Source organism: Protomyctophum parallelum (genome assembly GCF_964188405.1).
Source record: "Protomyctophum parallelum genome assembly, chromosome: 19".
Taxonomy (NCBI): Eukaryota; Metazoa; Chordata; class Actinopteri; order Myctophiformes; family Myctophidae; genus Protomyctophum; species Protomyctophum parallelum.
In genome coordinates, this window is record NC_139717.1 from 37,399,071 (window position 1) to 37,421,909 (window position 22,839).

A 22,839-nucleotide genomic window follows, 5' to 3' on the forward strand; every position below is an offset into this window, starting at 1 on the left:
CAACATTGAGGTTTTGTCCTCTAAATTCATATGCAAATCTTAGGTGTCACATATTAACTAGCTTCACAAAAAGGTGGATATTGTGAAGGGGAAAACAATGTTTTACCTGTCACTTCATAGACAGCAGTCACTCAATCTCCAGAGCCCAAGAGTTCAAACTTTTAGTGCTCTATTTAGAGCTAAACTTATTTTTTTACTATTTTGAAAAACATTTTTCAATAGTTAAAGTAGCCAATCTACAAGCTCACAACCTGTTGATGTAGATTGGCTAGTTGAACTATTCAAAAATGTTTTTCAAAATAGTAAAAAAAAAAAAGGCAAAGAAGTTTAGGGATAAGGGGTTTAGCATGGACGAAAATAGAGCCCTTAATCCCTAACGTGGATTAGATTTCGATTTTGTGTAAAAAAGAAAAAAAAACTATTAAACAACATAAAACAGGATTGGCATCACTTTGATATCCAATCTGTGATCATATAATTTCTAGTTCGATATTGTTATTTGTTAACACCCAAAATCCAAATCTGATCCACTTACATAGGGATCATGAGGATCTCATATTTTCCTACAGCGAAGCCTCGTGTAAATACATCTTCCCTGTTTAAAATGCTGGATCAGGCCACCTTCAACACACACACACACACACACACACACACACACACACACACACACACACACACACACACACACACACCCCCACCCTCCAGCTTTTGCCCAATACCGGCAGTCTTTGTTCTGCTTTCCAATTCACACACACCTCCACTTGTTGGCCAGTTCAGCTCAATGCCCCTCATTACTTAATCTGCCCTGTATTTTTGGAGTGGCCCTGGCCTGGACTGGATCGAGTAGTGGCCCTGCGTCATCCCCCTTCAGCCCTGCCCTCCCCCCTTCCACACGTGTCCCCCAAATTATCCTCCCTGTCTTATTTCTCTCCCTCCATACCCCGCTGCTGCTCCTCCTCCTCCATCACCCCACTCCCTACACTTCAACTCCCCCCTGGGGCTTGGCCTGATCACTGCCTCTGTGCCTGTGTGTGTGTGCCAGGTGAGCTCTGTCTAAACAAACCCTGCCTCCTGCTTGTTTTGTCTACTGCGGTGGAAGGAGGCGGCATCGGGGGCAGTGGGGGCTGTGATTCTGTTTAGAGACTTGTTTTGGCGAAATGCAGTTCGCGGTATTGAGAAAGGTCTCGAATTAACGGGCCGATGTCTATATGTCTCGCATTTGTATTCTGTGTCGTATTGTGTTGGAGCTTTGATCTCCCCCTTTTTTAAACTTAATAACACGTTAAACGTAACTTCACAGAGTGATGTAGTCTACTTCACGTAAATCACCGTAAGAAAAGACAGGTTGAAAGATGGATCTTTAAGCCTTTAGACATGGATTGTCTTAGAGTGCAAGTCTGTATTAAGGGTTCATACTTCATAGCTAATATTTTGTATGCTCAACAGATGACTATCAGTTTGGATATGACATTCATGTGCAACATCTATTCTTAAACTGTAATAATGTGATATTGAATAGTTGTATGAGATGAGCCATGATTTGGGAGTAAGATTCATGGCTCAGCAGTGTTATGTATAGGGCCGTGTTTATTGTTAGAAGTGTTTGGCACCAACAAAGTTTCATTTACAGTCATGCTTAAAAAGTCCCAGAGAAATGTGAACCATGAGGGGCTGTCAGCACTCAGCACATACAGTGTGATGTAACAGTGTGTGTGTGTGTGTGTGTGTGTGTGTGTGTGTGTGTGTGTGTGTGTGTGTGTGTGTGTGTGTGTGTGTGTGTGTGTGTGTGTGTGTGTGTGTGTGTGTGTGTGTGTGTGTGTGTGTGCGTGTGTGTGTGTGTAACTGTGCGTGCGTGCGTGCGTTTCTGTACTACATCTTGAAAGGGTGCTGGGGGTCATGTCTTTCACAAAGTCAGGCTGTGCCAGGCCAACCAACACACGTGCATGTTTGAATGAGTCAAACCGAAACTCGAAGGAAAGAATTAATAGAAAAGTAAATTAAAGAAAATTGGCTTTAATCTAGTCCTAGATGTTTTCTGAGAAGAAAGGCTTCAGTTGTCAGCTTGGTCATGTCCTGACGCATGTGCTGGATAAAAGCATTACTATAGATGCCAAGAAATGCACAAGAAAAGGAATGCATCCCGAATGAGGTAATGCTGCATACATGACTTGGCTGCTATTGGAACGAATTAAATTATGAAAGACAAAGCAATAGTAATGTGATTCTGGCAACTGAGAAAACGAGATACTACTTTAGGCAATTTGATTAAATCATCCCAGATCCCACTGAAAGAGAGCTATTCCCTTTAAATGATTTGAAAAGTTAGCTTCTAACAATACTTCAAAAATATAGCTCAGTGGGTCAACACAAGACTGTTACTGTACTTACCGTTACCTTACTTACTTAAAATACCATCTTTCTGTAAGAGAGTCTCTTCTGCCAAACAACAGATCTCATTTTGAAACAAAAGTCATCATTTAACCCAATGCATGCAGCCCAGACGGCACGCTAATGACAGTGTGAAACAGAACAAACATAACCTTAGAACCTAACATTTCAACAACCTCTAGACTCCTATTGAGTCCTACGCCAACAGACTGAGAGACGGGTTGGATTCGCAATTCAGTAATGACCGTCTTAAACAGCTGCTTATAATCAACAGTGAAGGACTCAACCATTCAGCTCTTAATCCCAATATGATAATCATTATTTTGCTTAAAACCCACCCAAACTGGGTTATGGTAATGACTGTTATGGATGGGGGTGGGGGTCCTAATTCTTCATGTGTGAAGGAACGCAGTCTCACACTCATAGCCACTATGCAAGCATCATTCATTAAGGCAGCAGGGTACTCCATCCTATCTATCCCCAAACCTGATTCAACTGTATCAAGCAACAGTGTGTGTGTGTGTGTGTGTGTGTGTGTGTGTGTGTGTGTGTGTGTGTGTGTGTGTGTGTGTGTGTGTGTGTGTGTGTGTGTGTGTGCGTGCGTGCGTGCGTGTGTGCGTGCGTGCGTGCGTGCGTGCGTGCGTGCGTGCGTGTGTGTGCGCGCGCGTGTGACCGTGTGTGTGCGCGTGTGACCGTGTCACAAATATGGCAAAATGTACTGTAGCAAGTGTGGTGTGTCAACGCTTAACATAATTTGTTTATCCTGTACTGTTGCATAAACATGAGAATATGAGAAGGCAGCGCCCAGGGAATCCTATAGATTCATTTTGAATTGAAAACGTAGGCTAAATAAAGACACCATAAACACCAGATAGTAATGGTTGGGGCCTGCTCCTGCAAGCAGGGATGCTTGCACAGTCCCAAGTTCCCAACATAAACACAGATCAGGGCTGAAGCAAAAGTAAGAAATGTTGTGAAAGATGCTGTGCAGGTGTGTGTGTGTGTGTGTGTGTGTGTGTGTGTGTGTGTGTGTGTGTGTGTGTGTGTGTGTGTGTGCGCGTGCGTGCGACTGTGCGTGCGTGCGTGCCTGTGTGTAGGTGTGTGTACGCAATTATCTACTCAGTAGATTCTACTGTACTCACGTCCACCCCACTCAAATTATCCTATCATACACAGTGACACGCACACACAAAAACACACACACACACACACACACACACACACACACACACACACACATGCACACACACACACACACACACACACACACATGCACACCCAGGCAGACACTCACTAAAACTCACTCACGCATGCAAGCTCGCGCGCACGCACACACACAGATATGTACTGTATGTAGTACGCACAGTTGCACACACACCACCTCTGCTCCTGTATCTGTGGGAATTTCAACCACGCTTTGAAGCCCCCCTTACTGTCTTCTTTCTCTCTGCTTCTCGCTCACTCGGCTTCCTGGGAGTTGATTTATGTCGCATTCTGAGAGTCGACGTGGCCGTGTCGATCCCAACTCCTTGAAAACATTTTCCCCTCCACCGCTCCACACATTCCGTTCCTTCTGTCTTCAACTCATCCTTTCTTAGGACAGTTCTGGACTGTGATACTCCACAGTGGTGCTGTGATACGACATGTTACGCCTCATTAATTCTATATGGTTTGATTAAAACCATAGGAAGGGGGGAGTGGTGCGACGGGGAAGGGGGTACAAAGGGAGAATCGGAGATGGAGGGAAGTGGAGAGGTGGGGTGCAGGAGGGCTGGCCTGAACAAGGAGGCATTGTGTACCACCCCCCTTACACACAACCACCACTACTGCCCCCCCCCCACCCACCTCCCAACTGTGTAAGACTGACAGTCTGCATTACAGCACGCTACAACAGCCCCTTCTCCAAGCACTGCTAATCTGTTGCTTACTTTCTGGCCCCTCGGGCGAGTGCAGGTAAGAGACACAGCAAAGAGAGAGAGGCAAGAACTGAAAGAATAAGGAGGAGGGGGGTTACTGATACAGGAGAGTTGCAGAGGAAAAAAGGTGCACGTACATTATGGCTAATAACTTTATACTAGTATTGTATTGCTAGAGGCCACGGCACGCATTCAAGAGACATAAAAGGGCACTGGGTGTTAGCCTGCTTTGCAGCTCCAGGCCCAGCAAAACGAACACCTACTGACAGTGAATGACTAGTGCAGACTAGAGTGCAGCTTTTACAGTCGTGTTGGTTGTTCCTTTGCAGATCTGTCTGAGGGCATTTGTAAATGGAAGGGGGATCTCCTTGGTTAAGTCCTATTGGACATGCCATGGAGAGGTCTTTCACTCTCTCTCTCTCTCTCTCTCTCACGGCACCTCAGGAGTTGTTCCGTCCCCGCTTGTTTTCACGGAGCACCTCCACGGATAGTCGGATAAGCTTGTTAATTCCCCCGAAAAAGCCCTGGCTTTTAAATACCCATTCCCACCCCTTTCTTTACTTTTCTTAAAAAATGGAAATTCCTCTTTTCGTCCCACTTGTGTGCTTTTGAAGCTTAAATAAAGTTACGTGGCTCCGGCTGTGTGGATCATAGTTGTCCTTGACACTAATGATGGCTAGTTGTTTTTCCTTGAACTGTTATTTATCCACTGAAGGTGTGCTCAGCAGGCACGCATGATGTGCAGTGTGCACATACGGTATAACCACATGCAATCACACCACTCAGGTCTTTACGTCCTCAGCCCAAGCTCAGCCATCGTTTTACTTAATTTGTTTCACCCATGAGTGTCCAGTTTGGGGTTGAGTGCCTTGAGTGTCTTCTTGAGTGTCTTGCTTAAGTTTATCTCAACATCAGCTCTTAAGCAAGCATGTGTGTCTGTCTGTCTGGCCCTGTACACACATATCAGACAAACATGCTCTGCGCCGTCTGTGTTTCATAGCCGCCTCAATGCTTTTCCAATGGAAGTCACATGGTTTGACCAAACACTTGTGTGTTGCACGTGCGTGCGTGCGTGCGACCCAGTTCATTTCCTCCTGCCTGGGATTTCAAATCCAAGACTCTCATGTACCACACAAGCGTGTTTCTGTAGGCTAGTGTCACTGTCTGTCAGTGTCCGCCCACCCAACCAAACCAATTAAAGCCAACATTGTATTGACTGTGGAGGAGGATACATCTGTCTCCCACTTTGTCGCATAAAGACCCAACAACACTGATACATCTGTCTGGTCCTGTTCTGGACTCTACTTAGATGACCAGTCTGGCTGCCCCCAACCCTCCCCGGCCATAAAAGTGACCATTAAAGTGACAAATCCCCTCCCCACACACACACACACACACACACACACACACACACACGCACACACGCACACAAGCACACACACACACACACACACACACACACACACACACACACACACACACACACACACTCAGTCGCTCTCTTTCACTCTTTCTGTCTGTCTGTGTTTTGTATTGTGGGCATCTGGAGACGCACACATGCAACAGCGTGTGTTCCAGGAACATTGATGCACTTTCACAGTCACCCTTCACCCCTGTGTCCCATCGACGATCACACACACACATAGGCACGCAGTACATGCACACACACACACACGCACGCATGCTCGCTCACACGCATGCACGCACACACACACAGACAGACTAAATCTCAGAGTGAAAGTGCCCGGTGCAGGGCACGGCAGGGCTGTAAGGGCAGTGCCTCTTGACCCTCAAGGGTCACCAGGACAGGTAGAGGGCAGGCGAGGCCAGGGGTTGGACCCTCTGTTTGTGTTTCGGGAGGGGGGTGCAGACGAAGGGTCCACCATCCCGCTGTGAGACCTACACCATCTCTGACCCCAGCAGATGTCATCATAGATCCATTCACCCTCTAGAGAAGAGCTTAGAGGATGGATTCACAGGTGGATATTTTGTAATCATCTCTACACAGTATACAGTGTATTATGATAAATTGGAATATCCCACATGGCCAGATGGCCTTGTAGCCAAAGTGTGCAAAAGGCTAAATAAAGTCTGCCTAGATGGCAAGGCTCCGAACGAACGTCGGTCCTGGGCCTTTCGTGTGGTTTTGTTTTAAGCTGAAGCGTTTCATCGTGGCTTTGTTTTCGTCAGGTGAGAGTTTAAGAAGCAAGAGAATCTGTGGTTACCATGTGTTCCTGCAGGGCATGAATTCTTTCCGCCAGTCTGACTTAGCATGTGACATCTCTCTTCACTCTGTTTCATTCCAGCACCCTTTTTTTCTTTCTCTCTCTCAATGATTTTTTTCCCTCAATCCCTTCTCGACTGGCAAGATAAAGAACATACGTGGTTACAGTACGTTTGACAGTTGACACACTGTCCTTTTGCATCTATGCATGAACTAGAAACTCATTAGTTCATCATATTGAGATATTGATCATATTGTTTTAGTTTCCAAATTAGATTCAACTGTGCACTTTCTGCTTTGCTTCTGTCTCAGTTCGATATTGTGTTTTAAATCTGTCTTTTGCCATCCTTACGTCTCTACTAAGTCTTTACCCCCTCTGTGTGTGTGTGTGTGTGTGTGTGTGTGTGTGTGTGTGTGTGTGTGTGTGTGTGTGTGTGTGCGTGCGTGCGTGCGTGCGTGCGTGCGTGCGTGCGTGCGTGCATGCGTGCATAGTCTCTTTAAGACACTCTGGTCATAACACACACATACAGCCCATGTCAGCGCCCCGGGCTACGTCGCTATTGGATCATACGCCAAGAACAAATAAATAGACCCTGTGTAGGCGGCGGGGGGGTATAATGACTTCTGAGGTTATAGCGTTAATGTGATTGAGGTATTTATGTGCACGCATGCATTTGTGCCTGTGCTTGCATACGTGTGTGTGTGTGTGTGTGTGTGTGGGCATGCGTACATGCCTGTAGGTGTTAGGAAGATAAGCTAGTCAGCAATGCTGCGAGCATAGGGAGGCGATCAGACAAGCGAGAGTGTTTGTGTCTCTGCCGGCATTAAATAATGACTCCAGCTGCTACGGCTACAGTCTCAGTCTACAGGGGGGGGGACGGACGGACGGACGGACCCTGCTGCTGCTACCCCAGCAGGACTGCTGTCCCTCTGGGGACATGACGTGCACACAGAGAAGACAAGCTAAACATGAATATTAGAGTGAAATCATGTTTTGATTGAATATTTTAATAGCAGTTTTTAGGGGTCCTTGTTTCCACTAAATTCATCCTCATCACATACAATTAAACTATGGCATACCGGGTAAACAATGAACCTAGTGTTTAAATCTAAATAACATTCTTAACATTCTGGTCATTTAAAAACGAGCCTATGTAACGAAAACATGAGAAACGAATGATCAAGATGTGTTTGCATGGTAGCCATATCTTGGTCGGTCGCTCGCACGTATAGCCTACATACATACATTACATAGATACACAAACACTTGCTGGAAAAATAAAGCAGAGCATAAGGTGCTGTGGTATCAGTTACTAGACATACTTTTGAGCGTCAGAGACAGATCCCTCATCCTTCCTGCCGTTAACAAGAGTAATCTTTCGGTCAATGTTCAGTCTTCACAAGCCTAATCTCTTCCGCTTCCCATAACCTTCCCTTGTTTTGTTATTCTTTTACTTCCTCGCCTTTGTTTTCACCCATTTCTGCCCCAATTGTCCTGTTTTTATTAGCCTGTTTGATCAGGGATAAGTTGGTTCTCATAGCGCAGCGTCAAACAAATACTGTGTTTCAGGTCTGAACAGAAGGATGGGTTGGGTTTACTGGCCATGCAGACAAAAAGGCCAAATACAGTATACACCGCTTGCCAAACTGAACTCTTTGCCCGGGTTAAATCCAGGCAGACAACTGATATCCCCTATAACTGTGTCTGTATAACTAAGTATGCATGTGTGAGTTTATGGCCACACAAGTATGGGTAATGTGTATAGGCAGCTCCACATTGCACAGACCGTCGGCTGTCGGCCAGTTTGAAAGTGTCGGCAGGAGACTCCCGATGACGAGCTCCCGTCGCTTGCCGTCCATATGGCCTTGCCGACGCGTCGGAACCCATTGATGAAGAACCGAACATGTTCCGTCGCCTACTGGCGACCCTCGGTAGCCGACGCGATCCACGTTGTAGTGATGAGGGGGTAAATACTACCATAATCATTCTCAACTCTCAATTGATATACCAAAATCAACTCCAAAGCAAAACTAGCGAAACAAATGCTGTGTGTTTTGTTTTGTTGCGGGATGCATTGCAGAGGCTCCAGTGTTGCCAGATTCTGTGAGTGAAACAAGTGACCAGGTCTATGAAAACAAGCGCAAAAGAATCAACCAGTTCCACCACTTGAGCCCTACATCCGCTATTTTCAAAATGAATCATGAAAGCAAGCCCAAAAAAGGCAACTACACTTCAGAAATAAGCCCAAACTAAAGCAACGGGGGCAACTATGAATATTAAGCTATGTTACAGGAAAACTAGCCCAAAGTCGTTTATAATAAGCTTTATGAAATTTGCATGGGGAAAAATAATGTTTTGTCGGGCGACTGGTTTAAAAAAATGCTAGTCTGTTGCAATCAGACAGTTTTAAGTAGTCTTTGACTACTCTGAACAAGTTTGCTTGGTCTGGAGACACCTTATGAATTAGCTTGCGCCAGCTGTCACATGTCAGCCATTAATACTGACAATACAGTATACAGCCGTCCACTTCCCTTGCACTCTTTGTAGTGTGCCGACTGAAGTAGATTAACAACTAAAAACCCTACAGTACGTTGTTAATGTGCAATTGGTGCCGTGATGGACAGTAACAAGTTAATCTAGTTAATTGGACATTTCCTAGTGTGATGCTAGTAGTATTTTAACAGGAGTATCTTTAGGTATTGCTGTTCAAAATGTAAGGAAGGTGTAGTTTTTTGGTTTTTCTTTTTTACATATTTACTTAGATATTCAAATGCAGTCCTATGTCAGGAACATTTTCCATCTCTGCTTCTACAGTGTAGTGTATCCATTCCAAAATGTGGCCACATAGCACAGCTAGCCGCAGTACTGTATGAGTTAAGATCAGACCAAGATATCCCTTCGTTGATTGTCTTGGGGAAATTCTGATCTCATGGTAGTGACAGCAGCAAGAGTGAACAGATACAATAATGTTGTCAGGCTGCCTAAGACACAGGACATTTGCACTGGGTCTCTGAATGACTGGGTGCTAAACATAAGAATGAACATACATCTACTGTCCTGCCTGTTAAGCACAAATAAAGTTTATTATTATTATTATTATTATCTATTGCCAATTTTGCCATTGAATATATGAATGGTTATAGTGCCGACTATCAACAGCATGAATATTAGCGCAGTGTCAGCAGGCTTCAACAGTGAGTATCAGAGTGATGTATGTACAGTCATTCAACTATTAATAATGAATATTAAGCAGCGTAGATATGTCATTTAGCATACTGTAAGTGTAAGTAGACCATTTGCAAGTACGCAAGAGTAATCACGTAGAACAGTAGAAGTAGTATAGAGTCTTGTTGTATTACTATATGTAGTCAAAGAATGCCATTTCTTTATTACATTCAACCTAAATCTGAATGGCTTAGTGGCAAAGAGGATAACGCTATAGGGGATTTTTTTTTTTTTACCTCAGTAAGTCGTAGAGCTTTCTTTCAAGCAGCTCTACTACCGTATGCCGCTGCTGTAGCGGTAACGTGCTCTGTCTCCGCGGTGTCTCTCTCACAGCTATAGCGGTAACGTGCTCTGTCTCCGTGCTGTCTCTCTCACAGCTATAGCGGTAACGTGCTCTGTCTCCATGCTGTCTCTCTCACAGCTATAGCGGTAACGTGCTCTGTCTCCATGCTGTCTCTCTCACAGCTATAGCGGTAACGTGCTCTGTCTCCGTGCTGTCTCTCTCACAGCTATAGCGGTAACGTGCTCTGTCTCCATGCTGTCTCTCTCACAGCTATAGCGGTAACGTGCTCTGTCTCCGTGCTGTCTCTCTCACAGCTATAGCGGTAACGTGCTCTGTCTCCGTGCTGTCTCTCTCACAGCTATAGCGGTAACGTGCTCTGTCTCCGCGGTGTCTCTCTCACAGCTATAGCGGTAACGTGCTCTGTCTCCGCGGTGTCTCTCTCACAGCTATAGCGGTAACGTGCTCTGTCTCCGCGGTGTCTCTCTCACAGCTATAGCGGTAACGTGCTCTGTCTCCGCGGTGTCTCTCTCACAGCTATAGCGGTAACGTGCTCTGTCTCCGCGGTGTCTCTCTCACAGCTATAGCGGTAACGTGCTCTGTCTCTGCGGTGTCTCTCTCACAGCTATAGCGGTAACGTGCTCTGTCTCCGCGGTGTCTCTCTCACAGCTATAGCGGTAACGTGCTCTGTCTCCGCGGTGTCTCTCTCACAGCTATAGCGGTAACGTGCTCTGTCTCCGCGGTGTCTCTCTCACAGCTGTAGCGGTAACGTGCTCTGTCTCCGCGCTGTCTCTCTCACAGCTATAGCGGTAACGTGCTCTGTCTCCGTGCTGTCTCTCTCACAGCTATAGCGGTAACGTGCTCTGTCTCCGCGGTGTCTCTCTCACAGTGTCTGCATGGCGTCTCATTTAATGTCCTCTTTCACCCCCACATCGTCAACGCGTCTCATTCTGGAAGCACATCATTATGCTTAGCTTTAACCGCCTAAACCATTTAACCACAAAAATGTTCTCAATTATTTAGAAAAGTGCGGATGTACAAGCCCACTGTGCGATGCGTTGTCAACTTGTAGATCTGGGATTTCTTTCTTGTTTTATTGGGGGGGGGGGGTGAAAGAAAATATTTGTATTTGTATGTATTTCTTTTATTTGTTTATTTTCGCCTATGATGACTTGGGAAGCTATCGCCAGGGTTAAAGTAGTTAAGAGTCAGGCCTTAAAAGGGGTGAGTGCAGAGTCTTTGACCGTATGTGACTGCAGAGGCTTGGCTTGTGTACATATACTGTATCTCTGTGTCATGTCCTATGCGCTCGCTCTCTCTCTCTCTCTCTCTCTCTCTCTCTCTCTCTCTTGTGGTGGAAATTTTAGAATGTCATAGGTGGAAAACAATTATACAATTATACAATTAAAGAAACACATGACTGTCTCATCATCTCAAGTGACCAGTAGCTGCCACTATGTCTAACTGTAGCTGTGCACCTACCCATTCATGGAGAGAGTCGAACCTACACCTGTCAGTTGTCATGTCGTAGCTAGTACCACATATATATTTGTTACCTTTACTCCGGATCCAGGAAAAGACATGTTTAGACCATCTGTTTGCTGACTGTCGAATGCTATTTTGGAGTGTGGGGGAGTGAATAAAGAGAGAGAGGAGAGGAGTGGGATGGGAGAGGAAGGGAGAGAGGATTGAGGAGAGAGGAGTGATGATGGAAGTATTGGTCTGCTATGCTGTACATTGACCGGAGATATGAAAATAAAGAACGAGCCTGAAACTATGAAGAGATGGAGTCCTGTGTCCTGATATTCTTCTTTCTGCTGAGATCGTGAGAGTCATAATTGCTCCTGCAATTTGGCGACGAGGATGGGATGAATGCTTTGTTGTACTTGACAGCAAACACTTCATTCAAAGAACAATGGGGGCAAAATCCAGCACTAGAAAGAAATTACAACAGGACTTCAAAGACCAACAACTAACCAAAGAGAAATTGAAACAAGACTTGATGGAACAACGACTACAGGAGAAAACGCTACTACAACAGATGGCGGACCAGCGGCAACATCGCAATTTAATACTTGAAAAACAGCTCAACTTCCAGACGGAGTTGATGAACGGAGCACAAGAAAATGTGAAACGCCTACAACAAGAGCTTGAACATGCAGTGATGCAATTAGCAAAGCAACACCGCTACGATGCAATACTGAAGGCAATTTACACCGTTCCTGTCGATGATGACAACGGAGATGACCAAGACCATTATGTAACCAACACGATTCCTGACAACGGAGCAACAGATGACGACGCGTATGCCACAGCTGACGACGGAGGGCTACCAAGGGCTGTCCAGGGACTGTCGCTGGATTTGGGGACGGCTTCGGGATCAGATTACATGAACCAGGCGCCCTACCAACGACGGCCACAGATGCCCACAGCCGCACCACTGAAGAGTGAAATCCCTTCCTGGATGAAACATCACCAACCGCCACAGCGGGCCGCGCCACACAACCAACGCCAAAGAGATCAGCCCCAGCCAGATGACGCTGCCAGAATAAGGCAGGAAAGGAGAAAGAGACACCGGTATTACGCACGCAGTTTGGGACACGATGTTTGTTGTTTTTATTGTTTCAGACCAGGACACAAGCAGCGTGAGTGTCCACTTCAACAGGAAGCCTGGAAATGTCGTAATATATAGGCTAAATGTCAATATTGAGATATCGACAATATAACCTAATCAATCTAAAATTTGTAAAAATGTATGGAAACAAAAAATTCAATCTAAACCCTAAAATAGGATAAAGAGGGGAGTGTTCCCACACGCACAGACTAGACTATGCATCTGTTTCATTATCCTGCCTCCTCCATTCCCAAAATGGGTATATGGGGAAGACAGGATGACAGAGGCTGTGGTGTGTGTATGTGGTAATAAACCCGAGAGGTTTTTGGTACATGTACAGTTTTGCAAATAAATGAAAAGGAATCTAAGTAGCCTTACTCGACAATTAATGTTTCAAGGTGTTAAATCATTAATGTGGAAGCTATTATTCCTGATGGTTTAATAAGGTTAAAATCTCTAAATATTATTTGGTCCATCAATCATTTTAATCTTACAAAGTTATAGCCATTATCTGTATTGTTAGTCATTCATAAGTTTCACGCGAAAAAAAGTGCAAATGACGATTTGTCCACGCTGATATTGAAATGAGGGACTAAAACTATAACATACGTATTTGTGAGAACTGGACAAAAAACCTGGCCACATAGTGGTTAGGGAAAACATCTGAAGAAAAAGTGAACTTACGTAAACATTAAATAGGTCCCATCTGTAGGCTAACTGAAGTAATAATTTATTACTTACGTAAATGTGAGATCTGAATTAAAAACCTGACCACATAAGTGGGAAGGCAAAACATTTGAAATAAAGTGAGCTTACGTAAAAATCCTAATTGGAGTAATATGATAAGGAAAATGTTGATCTGACATTATCAACAAATGTAAAATAACAGTCTCATGTTATTTGATTTGATAAAAATAATATCAATGTAAAATAGCAGTTGCATGCTATTTGATAAGAGAAACCCCACCTTGTTTTAAATATTAGGAGTGAAATCTGTTACGAAACTAATGTCTGACAATCAGTCAGCATCTCTTCCCTGTTTAGCTAGCAGGGGAGAGCAGAGAATTTGTTTGTCTATCTGTCAGGCCTGTCTGTCTGTTTGTGAGAGAAAGAATGTCACTATTTCATCTGGGTGTGAAGAAGCAACCAGAGTGATAGGAACATTCATTCCAAAGTATTTAATCATTTACATTCTATCCTAAAGTAACCCATTTTAAAAGTCTTAAGATCCTACCTTAATCACCATTTGAATCATGTCAATTCAAATTTAAGTTTTAACGTTTTAAAGTGTTATTTGTGTGATGAACAAGTTCATTTTACTTTAGAAGTGCAGTGGGGGGAAAAAAAAGAAAAAAAGAAGAAAATAAATGAAACATTATTAACCTTAGATGTGAAGTGTGCAAGAAAATAAACTAAAAATATATAATGTAAGAATAAGTAATGAAGCCTTCTTTATCTCAGACTTAAGATCCCATGTAAACATCCACCATTAAAAGCAAATAGTGATAAATAATGATCTATCAATGTTACCAATGCATAAATCTAACAACGAATTTTCTATCTGTAATATTTGTCATTCTATAAATCTCCTGGGCTATGCAAATTATTCATAATTTCCAAAATGAAAAGCTGTGGAACTGTGGTGGAAATTTTAGAATGTCATAGGTGGAAAACAATTATACAATTATACAATTAAAGAAACACATGACTGTCTCATCATCTCAAGTGACCAGTAGCTGCCACTATGTCTAACTGTAGCTGTGCACCTACCCATTCATGGAGAGAGTCGAACCTACACCTGTCAGTTGTCATGTCGTAGCTAGTACCACATATATATTTGTTACCTTTACTCCGGATCCAGGAAAAGACATGTTTAGACCATCTGTTTGCTGACTGTCGAATGCTATTTTGGAGTGTGGGGGAGTGAATAAAGAGAGAGAGGAGAGGAGTGGGATGGGAGAGGAAGGGAGAGAGGATTGAGGAGAGAGGAGTGATGATGGAAGTATTGGTCTGCTATGCTGTACATTGACCGGAGATATGAAAATAAAGAACGAGCCTGAAACTATGAAGAGATGGAGTCCTGTGTCCTGATATTCTTCTTTCTGCTGAGATCGTGAGAGTCATAATTGCTCCTGCACTCTCTCTCTCTCTCTCTCTGTGGTAGTAATTACTACGGGGCCTAAAGCCACCAGGCTCTGGCCCTGCGGACCTCTGCCAACCACATCCTGCAAGCAGTGGAGCTGTGCTTTTTAAAGATCTCTCTCTCTCTCTCTCTCTCTCTCTCTCTCTATATACTAGGCCTATCTCTCATTCCCACTATGCCCGTCTTTTGTACATTGTTAGTCCTGTTCTTCCACTTCCGCCGTCACCCATAGCTCCCATCTCCATCTTTTGTCCTTAGGGGTAGGTTTTCCTAATTTGGGAGTCAGTCCTCTCTCTCTCTCTCTGTGTATTTGCGGCCTGTGTCTTTGAGGGAAACCTCTCTCTCTCTCTCTCTCTCTCTCTCCCTCCCAGTAATCGCCACTTGAAGGGAATTCCTGTTTCAGCGATGGGACTGCCGCAACAAGCTTCTCCGATCGTTTGATGGTTTTTGACGTAGCTATAATTTTCTTAAAATAACAGCAATAAAGTCATGAAGCTGTAAATGCCTAAATGCCTAATGTGCCCGAGATGAAACAGACATCGACTTTGATATATATTCCTTTTTCTTTTCTGTTAAAAAAAAAAAAAAAAATGCTGCCTTGATTTTCTGAGGTGGGTGTTTTGAAGCATACTTTACAGGTGTGATAAATGTCTATTCCGTTGCATGTGGGTCGATCGCTTTAGAGAGCTTATTATTGTTTAGACAAAGTCTTGTTTGAACTGTATGACTTTCATACTGTGCGTGCCATGCGTGCCGTGCGTGCGTGCGTATGATACAGTATGCACTTTCTCAGGTTTTGCGGTAAGCACACACGTAAGACATGACAGATTTAATTGTAAACAAGTTACCTGACTCACTGGAAGACTATACGAGCCAGTTCCAATGAAACAGCAGCTCAGTTACACAGGTAGCCTTACGTTTACGTGCCACATAATCATCAGTCATTAATCCTTTACGGCACAGTGCATTGTTCAATCTGACGGGCCCGTCCAATAGGAGCAGGCGGCATCTTTCAAAAAACAGGGGGAAACCCTGAGCTGAGTGAGTAATCCTCCAGCAGATAGACAGACAGACAGACAGACAGACAGACACTCCCTCTCTCCCCTCCCTCCATTTCATACCGGAGGAGAGCATGTCTATATCGTATGCATTCCAAGCTGACACTGAACACTCAGCTTACTGGAGCATGGGGAGAATTAGTGTAGGAGAGCCTCCTCCCTGCCTGTCTGTTCTCCCCACCTGAGGAGACGGCCAGGTGAGACCTCCTCCCTGCCTGTCTGTCTCCCCACCTGAGGAGACGGCCAGGTGAGACTACAGAGGACACTCTGTCTGGGGGAGGAAGGTTCTGACATCAGCTCTTTGCTTTTGTTATGCCTTTCCTCTGATAATGTGTGATGCGTGGGTGAATGTCTCACCTATCACATGGTGCATGTCTCACCTATCACGTGGTGAATGTCTCTCTCTCTCTCTCTCACACACACACACACACACACACACACACACACACACACACAGACACACACACACACACACACAGACACACACACGCACGCACACGCACGCACACACGCACACACACACACACACACACACACACACACACACACACACACACACACACACTCAGATACACGCACGTCCTGTTTCCGCATGTACACGCATGAGCAGTGGTGTACCCTGACTTGGTCAGTGTCTGTGTCTGATCTGCACCAGGTTTTTATCTAATCTGAGATTCCTGTGGAGGAAATCCTTCTCTTGACAGTCCCATCCCGTCCCGTCCCCCGTCCCCTTTCTCTCTCTCTCTCTCTCTCTCTCTCTCTCTCTCTCTCTCTCTCTCTCTCTCTCTCTCTCTCTCTCTCTCTCTCATATGTTGACACAACACAGCGACCTGTCACTAATCTCTTTCAAACCTGACCCCTTGCAGTGGCAGGTCAGGCCGCAGAGCCATCACATGACCACAAATGAGGAGCTAATTGCCAGCAGGGGCCTCAGCTTTTTAGCTTTACGATTGGCCGATGGGTCACATGATACCCAGCCGAAAGCAGTGGTGGAAAGTTAGGACAAGTAAGTGCATGTACCCAAGTTCTGTACTTAAGTACGCCTTTGAGGTGTTTTTACTTAACTTGAGTGCTTTCAATTGTCTGTTCTTTTACTAGCCCGTCATTACATCTCAGAGGCAAATAATACGTGGTACTTTTACACCACTACAATTATTCTAAAACGTTAGTTTTGTACCGAAACAAACAACCACTTAAGCCCTATTTTACACTTAGGCTATTCAAACATGGCAGATCTACAAGCTCACATCGTGTCGTGATGCCACACGGTTTGAGCTTATGTAGATCTGCTTTTTTCCGAAAGACTCATTTGCTACCGTTAGTACATTTTGATGTCAATACTTTATATAATATATTATATTATATTGTATAGTACTTTTATATCGTGGTATTACGACTCTTACTTAAGTAAAACAAAACTGAGTACTTCTTCCACCGCTGTCGAAAAGCCTCGCTACAACCGAGATGTGGACATCCCTGCCCATCGACAGGTTTAACTCATAAGACCCCAGAGGCTTTAGAGCGTATGATACCCTCTGTGTGGGCGTCTGTCCGCACCCTACCTGTAAAACAAATTTAGTTTAACTGAGCCCTCCAGACCCTCCTTTTCAAAACGGCTCGCACGAGAGGACTACCTGTTTATACAGTGGCACCGCGTGTCAACCGCAACCTCCTGTCTTTTATTGACCCAATACACAAGCCAGCAGACATAATAGGCTGGCGCTATTGTCAAGGGAAAGGGCAGGGAGCTAGTTAAGGGGAAGGAGTCGGGGACCACATGAAAAGAAGCAGGGCGTGGAAGAAAGAAGGAGAGAGACGCCTGGGTGTTCCACCGGGCATTGTTCAATCCCTCTGCCTCTGAGGGACACCTGTCATTGGCCGGGCGGTTTACACAGGTGCCTTAACCCCGCCTGATTGTCAGCCTTGAAAGCAGGCTTCAGTCAACAAGGCAGAGTGAAGGCAGAAGGTAGAAGGAGTGAAGGTGGAGTGGGCGTGGGGGGGTTGCGTTGGGAGGGCGGAGGGCAAAGGGTGACACTCCAAGAAGACGAGAAGAGAATGCGAGGGAGATGAGGCGAAAGGAGGGAAGGAAGAAAGAAAGAAGCATATTCTTTAGAAAGGGCCCCAGGGCCCTAGTAGTGAGATAATCTGTTTGTCTTTACCCACAATCCTCTTCTGAAGGGGTGGAGAGGAAGGCATATCGGTGTGTTTGTGGCTCTCCGTACTCGTCTGCTGGAGGATCCTTCCATCCAATGACACTCTGACCCGCCCATCACCTCTCTGACCCGCCCATCACCTCTCAGAACCTGCTGCAGGATCCTTCCATCCAATGACACTCTGACCCGCCCATCACCTCTCAGAACCTGCTGGAGGATCCTTCCATCCAATGACACTCTGACCCGCCCATCACCTCTCAGAACCTGCTGGAGGTTGCCTGAGGACAGAGTGCTCTCCACTGCGCGTCCGTGTCAATTCTGTCGTTTATCTCCTTTCGCCCCCTCTCTGTAACCCCAAAGTGGCCGTTGCCATGGTTTCACTCCCACAACCCTGCGGATGGAAGACCGATGAAACCCACGGTGTCTCAAGGCGTTGGCACTGCACCACGGACCAGCCCTAATAACGTGATACTGTCTCACACAAACATCGCATGCTCACCTCCTCTGCCGCTGGGCTTATGTTGCTACCACGTTATGTTGTGTTGTGTTGTGTTGTGTGTGTGTGTGTGTGTGTGCGTGTGCGTGTGCATGTGCGTGTGCGTGTGCGTGTGTGTGCGTGAGTGTGTGTGGTCTCGCTGTCAGGGGGAATGCCAAGTTCCCTCTCACCCTTTGTGGAATGTGCCAGGCAAAGCCATGCCAGCAGTCCTGTGTGTTGTGAGAATGAGATCACAAAGGAGGGGGAAGCAACTTGTTAGGGCGACAACATCCATTAATAAAATAAATAATGATAATAAAAAAGTTACTGGTATTCAAGTGTTCTGCACAACGAGGCCCTAAAATCAGTGGTCTTTTTTTTATCATGTTTATTTATGTGTTGTAATCCGAGCTGTAGCAGGCGTTCCTAGGTGTGATATATTGGTTTGTCGCATCCGAAAGGAATTATCATTGAGTTTTAAATAAAGACTGGACCAGCCCGGCCTTAACTTCATGTTTCACAGTCCAGTCACATTGAGTTTTAAATAAGACTGGACCAGCCCGAGCCCGGCCTTAACTTCATGTTTCACAGTCCAGTCACAGGTGCAAACCTATTACTGTGAGCCATAGTGCTTAATAACCATCCCCTTTTAGAGTGACCTTTTGAAGCCTGAGAATGTCGCTCGCTTCTCCTCATCCTTTCAACTGTGTCCATGGCGATAAGGAGTGTGTGTGTGTGTGTGTGTGTGTGTGTGTGTGTGTGTGTGTGTGTGTGTGTGTGTGTGTGTGCATTAGAGAACGCGGTCTCAACCTTATTGCCTCTAGCTTAGCCCCAACAGACCAAATAAAGGTAACTGAATCACAGTGTGTTCAGTTTATGAGTGGGCGTGACTTGCGTGAGCGTGCGTGTGTGTTGACTGTCCGTAAATGTGTTTGCAGAGCACTTAGCCAGGCAGCTGAGCTCGCTGTGGAAATAGTTAGATTAGGCCTAAAACGCTTGCACCTATTTTCTCATAATATTATCAAGTATTATACCTCTGAAATTTGACTGCTCAGCTATACAGTATGTCTCTGGTTTATCAACTCTAACAAAATATTCATTTTGTATTTTTGAGGGGCGTTATCTCCTCCAATGCATCGCTTTCCGAAATTACGAGCCAACTCCATGGACTTTTTAATGTTTGTTTAGAGCCTAATTATAAATTCTCTGTCGCAAGCCAAGTCCATAGACTTTGTTTAGGGTAGTTATGATGTCATTTTTAGGGTAGTTATAATGAAAACATAAGACGTCATCGGGGTGATTTAAATACTGCCCTCGCTACGGCCCTCACTTCACACAAATGTGATTTTTTTTATTTTGTTTCTCCCAGTGTAGTCATTATGGCAATTCTCAATGTAGTCCATTGTCATTGCTAACTCCTACAGTTGGTCCTAGGGAGAGCATGTGTCTACTCTGATACGCGTGACATCTAGGTCATTTCGGGGTGCATATGTTGTAGGGCTGCGAATCTTTAGGTGTCCCACGATTCGATTCCGATTCTTGGGGTGACGATTCGATTCAAAAAAGATTTTTTTCCGATTCTAAAGCAGTTTTTTTTTATTTTATTAAAAACAATTAAATAGAATTTTAGCATGATCTACTCCAGTCTTCTGGCATGAAAGCAGAGTACATTTAGTAAAAAGCTTGTATAATTGTAAAGGTTTTATCAACTGAATGATTTAAACACACAAAGGTTAAATCCAAGAGTAAGAACATGTCTCATTTATTTAGCTTGCACAAATTTGAACCAGTACAAAAGTTACAAAATCTCTTCTCACTCAATACCAGAACAATACATTAGTATTAAATCAGGTGTAAAATAAATACAATTGGCAGGCTTAGCTTAGCTGGTAGTAAATGCACTATGCAGAAACCCAGGCCATAATGCATTGCATGCACAGGTACATTTGTGCAAGAAAAAAAAAAAAAAAAAAAAAAGGAAAATGAGAATCGATTCTGAATCGGACGGCAACTCGAATCGATTTTTTTTTTACAGGCCTAATATGTTGGTTAGACATACTAACAGTCCGACAGGCATTAGTCCGACAACACTGTCGCTCCCGACATGCGTGGCCGGTTACAACTAACCCGTGGCTGGGTTAAAGCTCACATGTGGCTCCCGACATCACATGCATGGCAGGTTAAAACAAACCCGTAGCCGGGTTAAAACAAACCTGTGGCTTACGACATCACACGTATGGCAGTGGCTCCTGACACATGACAGTGACACATGCTAATGTTAATTCTAACGCTACATGCTTTTCTGCCTAGTTCCATACGTATGGAACTAGGCCCGGCCACTGAACAGACACCTACTTGTAGGAGTCGCTAGTGCAGGGATAGATCACGAGGATGCAGTGAAGGATTCAAAACCCTCGCCTTGGTAGTAGACATTTAACCCTGCCCTTTGCCAGCCAAGGAAATATTCAAATCCATTCGGTCCATTTGACCCGTATCTAGCATGGGACATTTTGAGTGAAAGCCTGTCTGTGAGGAAGACTTTTGTCATAAAGGCTTCGTTGTCACTAAATGGTCCTGAAAAATAAAGACTTTATATGACATTGGCCAAAGAAAAAAGAAGAAAAGAAAAACCTTTCTCCTTTATCTCTGCTTCCCTTCCCAAAGGCTGGAATGTTAATGGTGGCTTTGTGATGAGGCTCTCAGCTCTCTCCTGACTGACTGACTGACTGACTGACTGACTGGCTGACTGACTGACTGACTGACTGACTGGGCCATTGACTGACAGGCTGATGGCTCTCAAAGGCCATATCCAGCAGTAGGATAGTGGTATTAGCCAACAGAGTTGGAATTTAAGAGTGCACAGACATGCAGTATATGACCTATCTATCCTACAAGGTTCAGTGCAACTCTCTAAGCAGGTCCTTGGTGTTGCGTTTCATACCATGGTTTTATGTAATAATTCTAGACGTGTCGGGCTAGATACCTCCTTGTGTAATGAACGGTTGTTTGTTAGCAACTCTCTGTAGTGACTTCACGAAACTGCATCTGAAAAGAGGCTCACACACACCAAAAAACAATGCAATGGTTAGCCGAAAGCCTGTGTCTCAACACCCACAGTCTGTTCTGCAGTAGTAACTCGAGGCGTGACGCCAACCGCTAAAGACTCTTTAATGCTTTAGCATCTATGTGTTGTTGTGGTATTCCAGGCCCGGAGCCATGAGAAACGTTAGCAGTTGTCTGTCAGGGCTTGTTGATGCGCCACACTGCAAATGGTCCATGGAGATGCGGTTGATATTGCTAAATGTGCCCTGCGCCTTCAGAGGGGAGTGTGACAACCACTGAGAGTCTGAGACACTCCTTAAAAACAATAGATATAGCGCTGCGTGCCAACCCTTTCTGCATGTGGCACTATAGCATGAAATGAGGGATTAAGGAGGACGGAAGGAGCTGAGTAGTCTAGCCCGGACGAGTTGAAGCAATGAGTGCCTGGCAATGTATCAGCTTGTTTCTGATTTGCTTTGCTGATTTCGTCCTGTTCTACCGGAGAAAGCTTGTTTTTTTTTATTGGTTTTATTGGTTATTTACATTAAGTCACCCAACTACAGCCTTTGAAAGCAGTATCTGCCTTTTTGTTTGGTCCTGAGTGAGAATGTCCTTTTGTACTTAAAACGCTTCCGTTGACAGATGAAAAGCACACCATTGTGTGTAAACCATGGTAACCATTGGCGTCTCCTCCTACTACAGGTTACCTGTCCAAGGTGTTGAAGAATTACACAGAGCAGGCGTGTGACGGGGACTTCCTCTCGGTCCGCTGTCCGCCCCGCACCACCATCACCGTCCAGTCCGCCTTCTATGGCAACAGGGGGCCCTCGCACCCACAGCAGTGTCCTCACAGCTACCAGGCCCTGTTTGGCTCTCACCAAACCCTGCAGGACCATGACAAATATTGCTCTGTTTCCACAGCACTACAGGTAAACCAAAACAACACACAGGCTCCATTCAGAGTGACGCCTACTGTCAGAACTGGGCTGGAATGCATGAGGTTTATATACTGCCCTTTTTCAGACTGATGCCAGCTGGCAAAGACACTTATTTTTGCTTTGTAGAAAAATAACCGGTAACACTTTATAATATAATTGTATTACAGAGACGACCTTATTATAAAGTGTTACCAAATAACCTGATGCGTCATATAGCCAAACAAAAAAAATCATTATATCTTTCAAAAGAAAACAAACAAAACTTCATACATACTTATACTGATATTAAAGAATATTGAAGGCTGACAGTCAATGTTATTTGCACATCATTGCCTAGTGTAATTGTTATTGTCCTATATCCTATCTATGGCACCTAAAACCA

General features: G+C 44.7%; 1 protein-coding gene across 1 annotated transcript in view; it reads left to right on the forward strand.

The window, feature by feature from the left end:
* Positions 1 to 22,839, forward strand: part of LOC310876949 (protein eva-1 homolog C-like) — a gene marked incomplete at its 3' end in the record, with an annotated part of 33,399 nt that overhangs the window by 3,555 nt on the left and 7,005 nt on the right. Inside the window, exon 2 of the mRNA XM_083790597.1 lies at positions 22,222 to 22,448. Within this exon, the coding sequence (XP_083646723.1) occupies positions 22,222 to 22,448 (227 nt within the window). The remainder of the gene's footprint in view (positions 1 to 22,221; positions 22,449 to 22,839) is intronic.